Below are 15098 nucleotides of genomic sequence, written 5' to 3'. Positions count from 1 at the left end.
AGTTCTGCAGCGTTTCATTAGGATTTATGCTAGCTAGGGCGAAAGCTAAACTAGTATTGCCTAGGGCGAACTAAGGACCGAAAGGTGACGTTTATTACCCACAGCTTGGATTTAGGGCATCTATATTTTAGTCCGGACTTTAGAAGCCATGGGGAACCGATAATTCTAGTACCTTTCTCCCTTGTTCATCTCTATTTTATTTCTCTCTCGTTCCTTTTATTCTCTCCTTTACTCGTAGTTTTTAGAAAACAAACAAACAAACCCCCTAATTTGGTTACTTTCGACAGACCTAGTTGACTATAAGATTCCCATCTCCCTGTGGATTCGATACCCGACTGCCTCTGCTACATTTAGTTGAGACCCGTTGGTTTTATCTTTGACAGGGTTGCGACAGCCGTGTCAAATTTTGGCGCCGTTGCCGGGGAGACGGTGCAATTTTTTAGTTCCTTTGTTTGTCTTTTGTCTCAGGGAATTTATTCCTTGAGACAGTTCTCATTCTTGACCCGAGTGGTTTGTTGTGCTTACAGGTTATAGTTCAGCTATGGAGGTAATTTGTGGAACATGTGGCGAATGGGGACACAATCCCATTTCATGCATGGCTACATCCGAGAGCGTTCTAGCCTATCGGAAGTTTAGGCAAGGAGGCTCTTCCCTCGAGCTTTATGCTGACAATGTTCAGGTCGAGTACAACCTTAAGGCCGCCATTCACACGCAATATCTTGAGCAGGAATCTGGTGCGGAAGTCTTCCGTAAACTGCTCGAAAAATGTGAGTCAATGTGCTTAGAGGACGACCCGGTAAATGCAATAAGTTTGAGGAGTGCTCGCACTTATGACAGACCAGAACATACTCCAGAAAGTTCAAACGCCGAGGCAGGGATCACTGTTCAGCAAAATGACGAAGAACTGCTGAAGGGCAGTCGATCGAGTGAACTTACCTCTCGATCGACCAGTGCTGAGGAAGAAACCCCTCGATCGAGAGCCGATACTTCTCGATCGAGTAAGCCGCACAATGAAACCTCTCGATCGAGAGAGGTTAGCAAGAAAAGCTCTCGATCGAGCACTTCTGAGCCTCGATTGAGAGATGCTGAGCCTGCGGACATGCATTCCAATGCTGACCGTAGTAGGGTACCCTCCTGTGCTGCGAGGGTGTCAAGTACTGATAAAGGTAAAGAGAAAGAAAAGGACCCACTTCCTATGGTCAAGGTCTCTTACCCGAGTCGATTACGCGACACAAAGACGGATAGACAATTCAGCAAATTCGCAGATATGGTAAGAAACATTCAGGTAACCATTCCTTTTGCTGAGTTAATTACCCAAATACCTCCTTACGCAAAATTTATGAAAGATATTATTACGCGTAAAAGTAAATTTGGAGAAACCGCTACTGTCGCTTTCATGGAAGAGTCTAGTAGTCTAATTTTGGGAAAGTCTCCCCCTAAATTGAAGGACCCGGGTAGTTTCTCTATTTCTTGTGTTATAGGAGATGTGGTGATAAATAGGGCGCTGTGTGACCTTGGAGCTAGTGTCAGTGTCATGCCCTATTCTATCTTTTCTAAGCTTAAATTGGGTCACCTAAAAATGACCAATATCACCCTACAGATGGCCGACAGATCTGTTAGACGACCCTTAGGTATCTTAGAGGATGTGCCTGTCAAGGTAGGCAAATTCTTTATCCCAGTGGACTTTATTGTTTTAGATATTGCTGAGGATACCCGTACCCAGATTATTTTGGGTAGACCGTTTTTGTGTACAGCTGGAGCTATTATTGATGTCAAACTCGGGCGTTTGACTCTAGAGGTAGGGGATGATGTGATTACGTTTAGTCTGCCCGAGACCTTGTCTAGACCGATGATAGAGGATACTTGTTATTCTGTTGATATTATTGATGAGTCTGCTTACGAGTTTTGGTCGGATTCCTTAGTTAAGGATCCGCAGGAGTCTTTGATGTTTCTAGATGAGTGTGCAGATTTTTCAGATGACGAGGACGATGTCGAGGAGTTTCTTGAAATTACTACAGAGGAGATATAGCTATCTGACGTTCAGCTGGAACAGGTAGAGAACTTGGCACACACTTTGTGCTCAGTCGAGGTAAAGGTCCCCGAGCGTAAAGCTCTTCCCTCTCACCTTAAGTATGCCTTTCTTGATGATACTGAGCAGTTTCCAGTGATTGTGAGCGCTAAGCTCAACGACGGACAGTTAACTGCTTTATTGACCGTTCTTAAGAGAAATAGGAAGGCGATGGGATATTCGTTGGATGACCTTAAGGGCATCAGCCCTGATGTCTGCATGCACAGGATTGAGCTAGAGGATGATCACAAACATTGTAGGCAGGGTCAGCGAAAGCTGAATCCGAAGATGGAGGAGGTTGTGACGGCTGAGTTTATGAAACTACTCGACGCAGGTATTGTTTATTCAGTTGGGAATTCTAAATGGGCGAGTCCCGTTCAGGTGGTACCTAAGAAAGGTGGTACTACAGTTGTCCGAAATGAAAATAATGAGCTAATACCTACTAGACTAGTGACCGGGTGGCGGATGTGTATAGATTATCGGCAATTAAATGCCGCCACCAAGAAAGATCATTTCCCCCTTCCTTTCATTGATCAGATGATAGAGAGATTGGCTTCTCATGAGTTTTTCTGTTATCTGGATGGGTACTCAGGGTTCTTCCAGATCCCTATTCATCCAGATGATCAGGAAAAGACTACTTTTACTTGTCCGAAGGGTGTCTTTGCTTATCGAAGAATGCCTTTTGGTTTGTGTAATGCCCCTGCCACCTTTCAGAGGTGTATGATGGGGAGCTTTTCTGAGTATATCGAGTCTGTCATGGAAGTCTTTATGGACGACTTCAGTGTCTATGAGAATGACTTTGATAATTGTTTAGCTAACCTTGATAAAGTTTTGCAGCGATGTATTGAGGTTAATCTAGTGCTAAACTGGGAGAAGTGCCATTTTATGGTAAATGAGGGCGTTGTCCTTGGGCACTTAGTCTCCAACAGGGGTATTGAGGTAGACAGAGCAAAGGTGCAAGTAATCGAGCAATTACCCACTCCAGTTAATGTTAAGGGGGTGAGAAGTTTCCTTGGTCACGCTGGCTTTTATCGTCGGTTTATCAAGGACTTCTCAAAGATTGCTCGACCGCTTACACAGTTGCTTTTAAAGGATGCTCCTTTTGATTTTAATGATGAATGTCTTTCTTCTTTTAACACTTTAAAGCAGGCTTTGGTCTTTGCACCCATTATCCAGCCTCCGGATTGGAAGCTGCCTTTCGAGATTATGTGCGATGCCAGTAATTATGCACTAGGAGCGGTGCTAGGCCAACAGAAAGACAAAGCGCTGAATGCGATTTATTATGCGAGCCGAACTCTGGATGAGGCTCAAGTGAAATATGCTACCACGGAGAAGGAGCTTTTAGCTGTTTTTATGCGTTAGATATGTTTAGATCGTATTTGTTGGGTTCTAAAGTTATTATTTTTATAGATCATGCAGCGCTGAAACACCTTCTGAACAAGAAGGAAGCTAAGCCCAGATTGCTGAGATGGATACTGTAATACTCCGTATTTATAAGTCTTGGGGTACTCTATCGAGTAGCCCTTACTCTGTCGAGTAAGGGTAAGTTGCGAAATAAAATAGTTTCTGACCTGTTGGGTACTCGATCGAGTAGCTGGGGTACTCGATCGAGTAAGGGGGTACTCGATCGAGTACCTTGGGTACTCGATCGAGTGTTCGGTTTTACGGGGAGTTTTCTCGGGTTTTGTTAATTATGCGATTAAGGTATTTAAACATAGTCGTCATTGTTTTAAATCACTTTTACAAAACCTAAAACCCTGTTTAAGAGAGAAAGCAACCAGTTCATCTTCCTAATCGCATTCTTAGCAATTCCCGGAGTTCAGACGGTCGGTTCTTGTCGTTATTCGTGTCGTTGAGTTCCTTGCGTCGAGGGTAAGCTTTTAATATAATTTTTATAATGTTTTGTTAAGTTTGGTTAAACCTTAATTTAGAGATTGGGGGTTTTGTGTGTAGTATGTGATGTGTAGCCTCTATGTGTTATATGATAGGAGGAGGGTTCGTAGAAGAGGCTTTTTGACTCAAAATTGTTGATACCGTCTCGATCATTGTTGTGCTTTCCAGGTAGGATTTCCTACTCAGTATTAGTCCCATAATGGGATATTGGTGATGTGTTGTATTTGGTTGTTTGATATGATGATTGTATTGTGTTTGTGGTTGTGATTGCTGTTGATGGTTCTCGAGATGCGTTCTCGGCTGAGTGGAGTCACTTGCGGGAGTGGCTTCACGCCCTAGTTTCGCCCTTCGTGGAACCCGCCACGGAAGGGGATGTGCACATTAATGTACAGGGTTATCGCTCGGTATGATGAGCGGGGCTTAGGTGGGAACGACTGCGGTCCCCCACTAGCAGGGCTGGTCTAGTGGACAGTCAGTATTGAGATGATGGGAATTGGTTGGTGGTGTGTGTGTGCGTGTGACAGTTCAGCTGTCTGTTTATCTTATTATTGTTATGTATATTGATTGTGTGATTAGTACTGACCCCGGTGTTGTTTTGTAAACCTGCGGTGATCCATTCGGGGATGGTGAGCAGATATTGAGCAGGTATTGAGATTAGTACTGGGATAGCTGGGATGCCACGACATGATGATAGGAGTCTTCCGCTGTAACTTTTAGTTTATTTACTTTTCAGTTAGACAGTCATTTGAGAATAATGTATCGCACTTTTAGTTGGTTTCATGGATTGTAACTATTCGTTAAACTATTTATAATAAACGTTGTTTCGTTATTATTGTTTGATTATCATTGCCTCGGGTAACCGAGATGGTAATGTCTTCATACCTGAGTTGTCCTGGTAAGGCACTTGGAGTATGGGGGTGTTACAAATGGTATCAGAGCGACGATCCTGAAACCTGTAACCAATGAACTTAATGAACATAGGGAGTCAATTAAAATGAACCCGGGGTAAAAGTTGTGGGAGCTAGTGCAAAGGCTTGGGAGACGTCCTAAAGTCGCAGGGGTCGCCCTACAACTTTGAACCGGTCACATGGGGGAAGTGTTTGTCGAGTCATATGTGTGTTTGGTTAACTTGTTTACAAATGTGATGGAATGTGTTAATTGTTGGATGTTCGAAGTTGGAAGTTGAGAAGGTGAAAGAAAAGTGATGATATATAGAAACTGTTGATGAAATGATAACATGTTGAATGTTTTACAACGTGGCAATTAATAGCATGATGAAATGATCTCGTAGATATAGAAAAGATGTGTAACATGATTGTTATGATATAATATGTGATTTATAAAGTTTAGCATGTTAGCATATGACGTAACATGCGGGTAGCTCTTACGAATTAGTGTTACTCGATCGAGTGGGACCGACTCGATCGGGTGGGTTTTTGCGATTTTGAGTCCGAATCGAGTTTTGGGGCACTCGATCGAGTAACTAGGGGTACTCGATCGAGTAGGGGGTCACTCGATCGAGTAGCCTAGATACTCGATCGAGTAGGTAAGAGATCAGAAGGTCTGTTTGGATCTGAAGTTTGGGTACTCGATCGAGTACGTGGGGCACTCGATCGAGTAGCCCGTTACTCGATCGAGTGGGTTTGGGAACTCGATCGAGTAGGTTCTGGGGGTCGCGTCTTCGTGTTTTGAAGTTTAGTACGTATGTTCATATCTACCCCTTTTCTTATATATGTATAGTTTCAAGATGCCGCCCAAGAGAACTGCTTTGTATGCGAGTGCTGAGCTTATGACCGTGGATGACATCGTTAAGATGTTAGAGCACCAGGATGCTCTTACTGAGACCCTGAAGAGAGTAAATGAGGACAAGGATAAGAATAAGGAGAAGGAGGTTGATCATTCTAAAATCAGCCTTTACATTGCGAGGTTTAACCCGAAGGAATACAAGGGGGTTGGGGAGCCTAATCTGCTGGATAGTTGGCTGAGAGAGATGGAGAACATCTTAGATTTAGTTTATTGTCCTGATGAGATGAGAGTGGAACAGGCTGCGTTCTATCTGAGGGAGGCAGCAGGCAAGTGGTGGGATTCAGTGAAGGTGAGTGCTAAGGAGAAATACACCAACCAAGGCTTACCTGCTATACCTTGGGAGGAGTTTCGTAGGGCTGTGAGGAAGGAGTTCGTACCGGAGCATGTAAGGAGTAAGTTGAGGGAAGAGTTTGATAAGTTTAAGATGACCACGAGATGTCGGTGAGCCGAGTACTACGAGACAGTTCAATGAGAAGTCCAGGTATCTTTGAGGATATGGGTTTGAGTGAGGAGAACCTGGCATTGAGGTTTGAAAGAGGGTTGACTACCACGATTATGGATAAGTTACCCGTGGGGATCCTTACGATATTAAGGAAGCTTATGAGAGGGGCCGGGAGAGCGGAGAGGTTGGTGGAGATGGCTCGGAGAGGTCTGTGGTGAGAAGAGGAAGTCCGAGAGCGAGGGTGGTGGCCAATCTAATTACAAGAAAGGCAACCACAATCGGTCAAAGGGGTTTTCTTAAGGGTCGTGGTTGATCTTTGGGGCTTCCTTTGGGCGTGGCCGTGGAAGTGTGAGTAATAGTTGGGGAGTGATCTGCTTTGGTTGTGGTGGTGTAGGCCACAAGAGACATGAGTGCACGAGTGCACCGGATCTTTTCGAGAGACTCGCACGGAGCTTCGCGAGCAACAGACCGGGCCGGATCATGGCCAAACCGGGAAGTCGAGTTACAGTGGAGGCAACCGCAACGGCGGTAATTCTTATCAGAAAACACCGACGAACAACAACAACAATCAAGGGTCGAGTGCTAAGCCGACCGCATCAGCCAGTACCGTCCAGGGAGGTGGGCAGAAGACCAGTGGCAAGTTGTTCATGATGGAGAAGAAAGCAGCTGAGGAAGATGCGCATGTTATCACCGGTACATTCCTTGTTAATGGTATTCCTACCTTTGTTTTGTTTGATTTGGGGGCTTCTCAGTCGTTTGTGTCTTCAAGTCATGTAAAACAGTTGGGTTTGAGAGTATATGAGTCTGTTAGTGAGCAAGTTTTCATACCTTCGGGTGAGTCTGTATCGTGTGGGAGATTGTTTAGAGATGTATCTTTGATAGTTGGGCAAGTTGATTTCCCTGTAAACTTGCTAGAGTTTCCTTTTAACGGTTTTGAGATGATAGTTGGGATGGATTGGTTAGGAAAGTATAAAGCTAAGATAGACTGTCATCAAAAGAAAGTGTCCTTAAGAGGTCCAAAGGGTGTTAGTGTGTCTTACCGTGGGTTTCTAGTCAAACCCAAAGTTAAGTTGATTGCAGCTGTTACCTTGAAGTCTTATCTGAGGAAGGGATGTCCTTTGATCCTGTGCCATGTGAGAGATGACCGGATAGAGATTCCGACAGTTGATGAGATACCAGTGGTGGGAGAGTTTGCAGATGTTTTTCCAGAGGAGATTCCGGGGTTGCCACCGAAGAGGGAGATAGACTTCACCGTTGAGTTGAAGCCAGGGACGGGGCCAATCTCTAAGGCACCGTACCGTATGGGTCCTAAGGAGATGGAGGAGCTTAGGAAGCAGTTGGATGATTTGATAGAGAAGGGATACATTAGACCAAGTGTATCGCCTTGGGGAGAACCAGTTCTTTTCGTGAAGAAGAAAGATGGGAGTTTGAGGCTATGCATAGATTACAGGGAGCTGAACCGTGTGACGATAAAGAACAAGTATCCTTTGCCAATGACAGATGACATGTTTGATCAGTTGAGCAGTGCAACAGTCTTTTCTAAGATTGATTTGAGGTCGGGGTACCATCAGGTGAAGATTAGAGAGGTGGATATACCAAAGACAGCTTTCACGTCAAGGTATGGCCATTATGAGTATGTGGTGTTGCCGTTTGGGTTGTCTAATGCGCCGGCAGTGTTTATGGATTTGATGAATAGAATCTTCAGACAGTTCTTGGACCAGTTTGTAGTAGTGTTTATCGATGATATCTTAGTCTACTCTAAGACTAAGGAGGAGCATGAGGAGCATCTCGAGGATCGTGTTGCGGACTTTGAGAGATCATGAGTTGTATGCTAAGTCGTCCAAGTGTGAGTTCTGTTAGAGAAAGTTGCTTTTAAGGGGCATGTGATCTCTAAAGATGGGGTAGTGTGGATCCGGCGAAGATTGAAGCAGTGACAAAGTGGGAAGCACCGAAGAATGTTGCTGAGGTTAGGAGTTTCTTGGGTTTAGCTGGATACTACAGACGGTTCGTGAAAGATTTCTCCAAGATAGCTAGACCGATGACAGCGTTGATGAGGAAAGAGAACAAGTTTCGTTGGGATGAGAGTTGTGAGACGGCGTTCCAGACATTAAAGGAGCGTTTGACCACAGCTCCTGTCCTAGCATTGCCTGAAGGGAGCGAGAATTTTGAGGTTTATACTGATGCCTCGAAGAATGGGCTGGGATGTGTGTTGATGCAGAATGGTAAAGTGATTGCCTATGCTTCTAGGCAATTGAAGCCTTATGAGGAGAACTACCCTACCCATGATCTGGAGTTGGGTGCAGTGGTGTTTGCTCTCAATATTTGGAGACATTACCTTTATGGAGAAATCTTTAAGGTATTTTCTGATCACAAGAGTCTTAAGAACATTTTCACGCAGAAGGAGTTGAACATGAGACAGAGGAGGTGGATGAAGGTGATTGGCGATTACGACATGGAAATCATCTACCATGAAGAGAAGGCCAATGTTGTTGCTGATGCTTTGAGTAGGAAGAGTGTACATTCCTTGTGTACAGCTCTATCTTTGATGAGGCTGAGGGATGAGGTAGCGAGCTTTGGGATACATATGATGCAGAAAGGAGATGCCATGGGTGATATGACAAGACATCCGGAGTTTTATGATGATATTCGGATAAGCGGGCTTTTGATCCTAAGATAGTGGAGTGGAGAGTGGAGTAGAGAAAGGGACAAAGTGTCCTGGTTTTCTATTCATACAGATGGTAGTTTGAGGTTTGATGGTAGGTGGTGTGTTCCTAATGATGAGGAGTTGAAAAAGACGATCATGACAGAGGCGCATTGCACACCATATTCAGTTCATCCAGGTGGAGACAAGCTATACAAGGATTTGAAGAAAACGTTTTGGTGGCCTGGGATGAAGAAAGAGACAGCTGAGTTTGTGTCCCGTTGTTTGACATCCCAGAGAGTTAAAGGGGAACAGAGACGACCACAAGGTAAGATTCAGTCTTTAGAGGTGCCTGAGTGGAAGTGGGAATCCATTTCCATGGATTTCATTGTGGGTTTGCCTAAGAGTCAACAAGGTAACAACATGATTTGGGTGATAGTGGATCGTCTGACCAAGTCAGCTCACATTGTTCCAATGAAAGATACATGGACTAAGGCACAATTGGCTATGGCCTATCGAAAGAACGTGCTTAAGTCACATGGAGTCCCTAAGGACATAGTGTCTGACAGAGATGCGAGGTTCATATCGAGGTTTTGGAAAGAGTTGCAGGAATCGTTGGGAACAACCTTGAAGATGAGTACAACATTTCATCCTGCGACAGACGGGCAGACTGAGAGAACGATCAAGACTCTTGAGGATATGTTGCGAGCTTGTGTGATGGATTTTGGTGGTAGCTGGGAGCAGAGGTTGGACTTGATAGAGTTTTCTTACAACAACAGCTATCACACCAGTATTGGTATGGCACCGTTTGAGGCTTTGTATGGGAGGAGATGTAGGAGTCCAATCTGTTGGGACGACAATCGAGGCGAAAGGTTTTAGAACCGGAGATGGTGCATGAGATGGTGGAACAGTTAAGATGATCGAGGGAACGGATGAGAGCAGCCCGATCGACAAATGAGTTATGCACCTACATCGTCGGACATAGAGTTTCAAGTTGGGGACAAGGTTCTTCTGAAAGTGTCTCCGATGCGTGGAGTTATGAGATTTGGGAAGAAAGGCAAGCTAAGTCAGAAGTTTATAGGGCCTTATGAGATCTTAGAGCGAGTTGGGGAGGTTGCTTATCGCCTGGCTTTACCAGCTGCGTTAGAGAGAGTACATAATGTGTTTCATGTATCGCAGCTGCGGAAGTATGTGAGTGACCCGTCACATGTGTTGGAGGCAGAGAGTTTAGAGCTAGATGAGTCCTTATCATATCTTGAGGTGCCTAAGCAGATTCTAGACCGAAAGGTTAGAAAGACTAGGAGCGGTGAGACAGTTTTGCTTAAGATCCTTTGGTCTAACCACGAGACCGAGGAAGCTACGTGGGAGCCAGAGGAAGCTATGAAAGAGCGTTACCCTTTCCTTTTTGATCAGGTATGTATGGTTACGGGGACGTAACCTTGTTTCTTTTAGGGGGGTAGGAGATGATCGCGAGTAGTTTATAAGAGTTTTATACCCCTTTTATATGTTGTGTCGGTATGTTTGTCGGGATGAGTTGGGTTAGTATCATGTTTTACGTTGAATTTTGTTTGACCTTCGAGTCGGGAAGCTTATGGGAGTACCTTTGTTTAGTAGTGGTTTGAACTTCGGGGACGAAGTTCCTTTTAAGGAGGGAAGACTGTAATACTCCGTATTTATAAGTCTTGGGGTACTCTATCGAGTAGCCCTTACTCTGTCGAGTAAGGGTAAGTTGCGAAAAAAAATAGTTTCGACTGTTGGGTACTCGATCGAGTAGTCAGGGTACTCGATCGAGTAAGGGGGTACTCGATCGAGTACCTTGGGTACTCGATCGAGTGTCCGGTTTTACGGGGAGTTTTCTCGGGTTTTGTTAATTATGCGATTAAGGTATTTAAACATAGTCGTCATTGTTTTAAATCACTTTTACAAAACCTAAAACCCTGTTTAAGAGAGAAAGCAACCAGTTCATCTTCCTAATCGCATTCTTAGCAATTCCCGGAGTTCAGACGGTCGGTTCTTGTCGTTATTCGTGTCGTTGAGTTCCTTGCATCGAGGGTAAGCTTTTAATATAATTTTTATAATGTTTTGTTAAGTTTGGTTAAACCCTAATTTAGAGATTGGGGGTTTTGTGTGTAGTATGTGATGTGTAGCCTCTATGTGTTATATGATAGGAGGAGGGTTCGTAGAAGAGGTTTTTGACTCAGCTGTTGATACCGTCTCACTGTTGTGCTTTACAGGTAGGATTTCCTACTCAGTATTAGTCCCATAATGGGATATTGGTGATGTGTTATATTTGGTTGTTTGATATGATGATTGTATTGTGTTTGTGGTTGTGATTGCTGTTGATGGTTCTCGAGATGCGTTCTCGGCTGAGTGGAGTCACTTGCGGGAGTGGCTTCACGCCCTAGTTTCGCCCTTCGTGGAACCCGCCACGGAAGGGGATGTGCACATTAATGGACAGGGTTATCGCTCGGTATGATGAGCGGGGCTTAGGTGGGAACGGCTGCGGTCCCCCATCGGCGGTGGTCCAAAGGTGGACGGTCGGATTGAGATGATGGGAATTGGTTGGTGGTGTGTGTGTGTGTGTGTGACAGTTCAGCTGTCTGTTTATCTTGTTATTGTTATCTATATTGATTGTGTGATTAGTACTGACCCCGGTGTTGTTTTGTAAACCTGCGGTGATCCATTCGGGGATGGTGAGCAGATATTGAGCAGGTATTGAGATGAGTACTGGGATAGCTGGGATGCCACGACATGATGATAGGAGTCTTCCGCTGTAGCCTTTAGTTTATTTACTTTTCAGTTAGACAGTCGTTTGAGAATAATGTATCGCACTTTTAATTGGTTTCATGGATTGTAACTATTCGTTAAACTATTTATAATAAACGTTGTTTCGTTATTGTTGTTTGATTATCATTGCCTCGGGTAACCGAGATGGTAATGTCTTCATACCTGAGTGGTCCTGGTAAGGCACTTGGAGTATGGGGGTGTTACAGATACTCCTTTTACAGGAGTTTGACTTGGAGATTAAGGATAAGAAGGGAGCAGAAAATGTCGTAGCCGACCATCTATCGCGTCTGACCCAACAGGAGGGGGAGGATTCTCTTCCTATTAATGATTCTTTCGCTGACGACTCTTTATTTTCTGTTGATTTTTTTTTTCTGTGACCTCTGTGAATTCTAAGGATGGTGCTGAACCTTGGTTTGCAGACTATGCTAACTTTGCTGTCAGTCAGGCACTGCCGCTAGATTTATCTCATCAGCAGCGCAAGAGGTTCTTACACGATGCACGACAATATTTCTGGGATGACCCTTATTTATTTAAGGAATGTGCAGACGGACTCTACAGACGGTGTATTCCGCAGTGGGAGACCAAAGCTATCCTAGAAGGCTGCCATTCGACTCCTTGTGGAGGACACCACGGTCCATCACGTACCGTGGCTAAGGTATTGCAGTCAGGTTTTTATTGGCCAACTCTTTTCGCTGACACTAAAACTTTTGTTGCTAGCTGTGATGCTTGTCAGAGAACGGGAAACATTTCCAAGAGACATGAGATGCCTCAGAACGGCATCCTAGAGGTTGAGATTTTCGATGTATGGGGCATTGATTATCAAGGGCCATTCCCGTCTAGCCAGGGTAATAGGTATATTCTGGTAGCTGTAGACTATGTGTCTAAGTGGGTGGAGGCAATTGCCACTCCCAATTGTGATGCCAGGACCGTGATTAAGCTGTTTCGTAAGATTATTTTTCCCCATTTTGGTGTCCCTAGGGTCGTCATTAGCGATAGGGGTATGCATTTTAGAGAACAACAGTTGACTGCTTTGCTGTCTAAATATGGTGTCAAACACCGTAGGGGTTTTGGGTATCACCCTCAGACTAGCGGACAGGTTGAGGTCTCTAATAGGGAACTAAAAGAGATATTGAGCAAAGTAGTGTCTAAATCACGGAAAGACTGGAGTGCTAAACTAGAGGACACGTTGTGGGCTTATAGGACGGCTTTTAAAACACCAATCGGTGCTTCACCGTATCGTTTAGTGTATGGAAAGTCTTGTCATCTTCCTGTTGAGCTAGAACATAAAGCTTGGTGGGCTATCCGCCAGCTTAATTATGATGCTGACTTGTGTGGTGAGAAGCGTTTATTGCAGCTAGATGCGCTGGAGGAGTTTCGGTTGAATTATGACAAATTCCGAATTTATAAGGAGAAGACTAAGCGTTGGCACGATAAGAGGATTGTACCCGTGAGTTCCATGTTGGGCAAAAGGTGTTCTTGTTTAATGCCCGGTTGAGATCAAGCTCTGGTAAGTCAAGTCCAGGTGGAGTGGTCCGTACACGGTGACTGGCGTCACAAAATTTGGATCAGTTGAGTTAGATTACTCCGAGGGGAATCGCTTTAAAGTTAATGGTCATCTTGTGAAGCATTATTATGGGGCTGATGTTGTGGTTGGACGCGTCGAAGTTCTCTTTTTCGACGCGATGGCGGAGAGTGATGTTTGACGCTTATAGGTCGTGCGGGACCTTATAAACCTGCGCTTATCGGGAGGCAACCCGATTGTAATTTGTTGTATTTGTTTTTCGAACTTTTAACTTTCTTTATTTCTGTTTGGTGTGCGTTTGAACAATTTTAATAGAATTTTTGCGTATTTTTTACAGCACAGGTACCGTATTGTTGCTTACTGATGCAACAGCCCTCGATCGAGTAGCCTTCTTTCTCGATCGAGTGGTCCTTCCCCTTCAAAGCTCTCGATCGAGCTCCTACTTGTTCGATCGAGTTTCTGCACCGTTATAAGCCTCGATCGAGTGTTACTTGTCTCGATCGAGTACCGTGTGCTTCTCGATCGACCTGATCCTTTGTCGATCGAGAGCCCTACTCACCTCTCTATCTGGTTCGGTTTGGAGAGGTCCGTGGTCTGCACGCTTTAGTAAGTTTTCGACTCTCCCACTCTTTCGTTTGCATCTCTTTTCCTTTACTTTGTACAATGGGGACATTGTACAGTTTGGTTTGGGGAGGGTTTGCAACCATATCGTGTCTGCATGTTGTTTTTATCGCTTTTTTGTTACCACGTTTACTTACGTTTGCATTGTATTTTATTTCATAAAAATAAAAAAATCTCAGAAAAATTGAAAAATTTCAAAATTCAAGAAACAAAATCATGTTTATTTTTGCATCTTAGGTTGAGTCTGATGGGAGTTTTTCATTGCTGATAACTGTCTTTTTGCTTAAGCCTTGCATTGTTTAACATCTTTTAGCAACAGCCTTTGCAATTTCTCGAATTTCGTTCCAAAATTCGTTGAACAAGTAGACTTGACTTGAAATTTTGGCAAACTACAATATCTTTCTGAGGTTTAGAGCTTTTTAACTGGTGTCATCCATGACCAGTTCATGTAGGAGGTGAGTAGTTACTCCTTATAAGGCATGTAACATCAAATTGCATAAGCATGAGTTTAGTCTACTTAGTACCTGTATGCATTCGGGTCTGTGGTTGGTGACACATGTTTGGAGAGGCAACCCCTTTATTTCATTTTACCCATGAGCTCCACATAGCCAAATTGCCCATTTTGTCCCTATTTAGCTACAATCCATATTTTTCCTACCCTAGCCGAGCTAGTAATGGTAGCAATGTTGGGAATGTGTTGATTTGCAGTTGGTTATTATATCTTTTCATGAGATGGATGGGTGAAGGAAATGAAGGAGAAATATTGAAAAAGAAGTGAAGAAAAAAACAGAGAGAAAAAAAAGAAAAGGAAAATCCGAAAAGAAAAATGAAAAAGAAAAAAAGAAAAGAAAAAAATCATATGCGGAAAATGAAAGACTGTATGTTGTGATTTATACTCCCATATTTAATCTATGCCTTATGGGGAGTTGATAATTTTATGGTGATTAGTGAGTTGTGTGCATCCAATTTGCACTATTTCGTATTGATTTGTATGGAGTTTGAAGTAGGGAAGTTGCATAATTTGGATCCGTTGTTGCTAGCCTGGCTATTAACCCCACGTATCCAAATTCATTTTAGCCCCTTCTTACCTATTACCTCACTTAACCATATGTAAGTCCTCGGCATGTGTCTTGGTCATCAGTTTGGTTGGAATGCATATGTACGGTTGTAGAGACTTTATTCACGTTAGATTGCATGCATGTTCTTATAGGTCGCAGTTAGGTGAGTGTTCTTTATTCCTTCTATCTCATATTATATATCACCTTATGCTTATTTGTGTGATTGAGCGACCCGGGAGAGTCCATTTTTAAAAGTCTTG

The 15098-nt window shown here is 43.8% G+C and overlaps 1 protein-coding gene across 1 annotated transcript; it reads left to right on the top strand.

Annotated features, from left to right (window-relative positions):
- The first annotated feature begins 1099 nt into the window (after positions 1–1099).
- On the top strand, positions 1100–13132 carry LOC141633029 (uncharacterized). Its single transcript, XM_074445526.1, has 5 exons — positions 1100–1631; positions 1698–1990; positions 2054–2402; positions 12057–12120; positions 12616–13132. Exons 1-5 carry the CDS (start codon positions 1100–1102, stop codon positions 13130–13132), a joined length of 1755 nt encoding a protein of 584 aa, XP_074301627.1.
- Positions 13133–15098: the final 1966 nt, after the last annotated feature.

The sequence above is a fragment of the Silene latifolia genome, chromosome Y (genome assembly GCF_048544455.1).
Source record: "Silene latifolia isolate original U9 population chromosome Y, ASM4854445v1, whole genome shotgun sequence".
NCBI classification, from domain to species: Eukaryota; Viridiplantae; Streptophyta; class Magnoliopsida; order Caryophyllales; family Caryophyllaceae; genus Silene; species Silene latifolia.
Note: the sequence above shows the minus strand (reverse complement) of the source record. Positions and strands in the feature narration are given on the sequence as shown.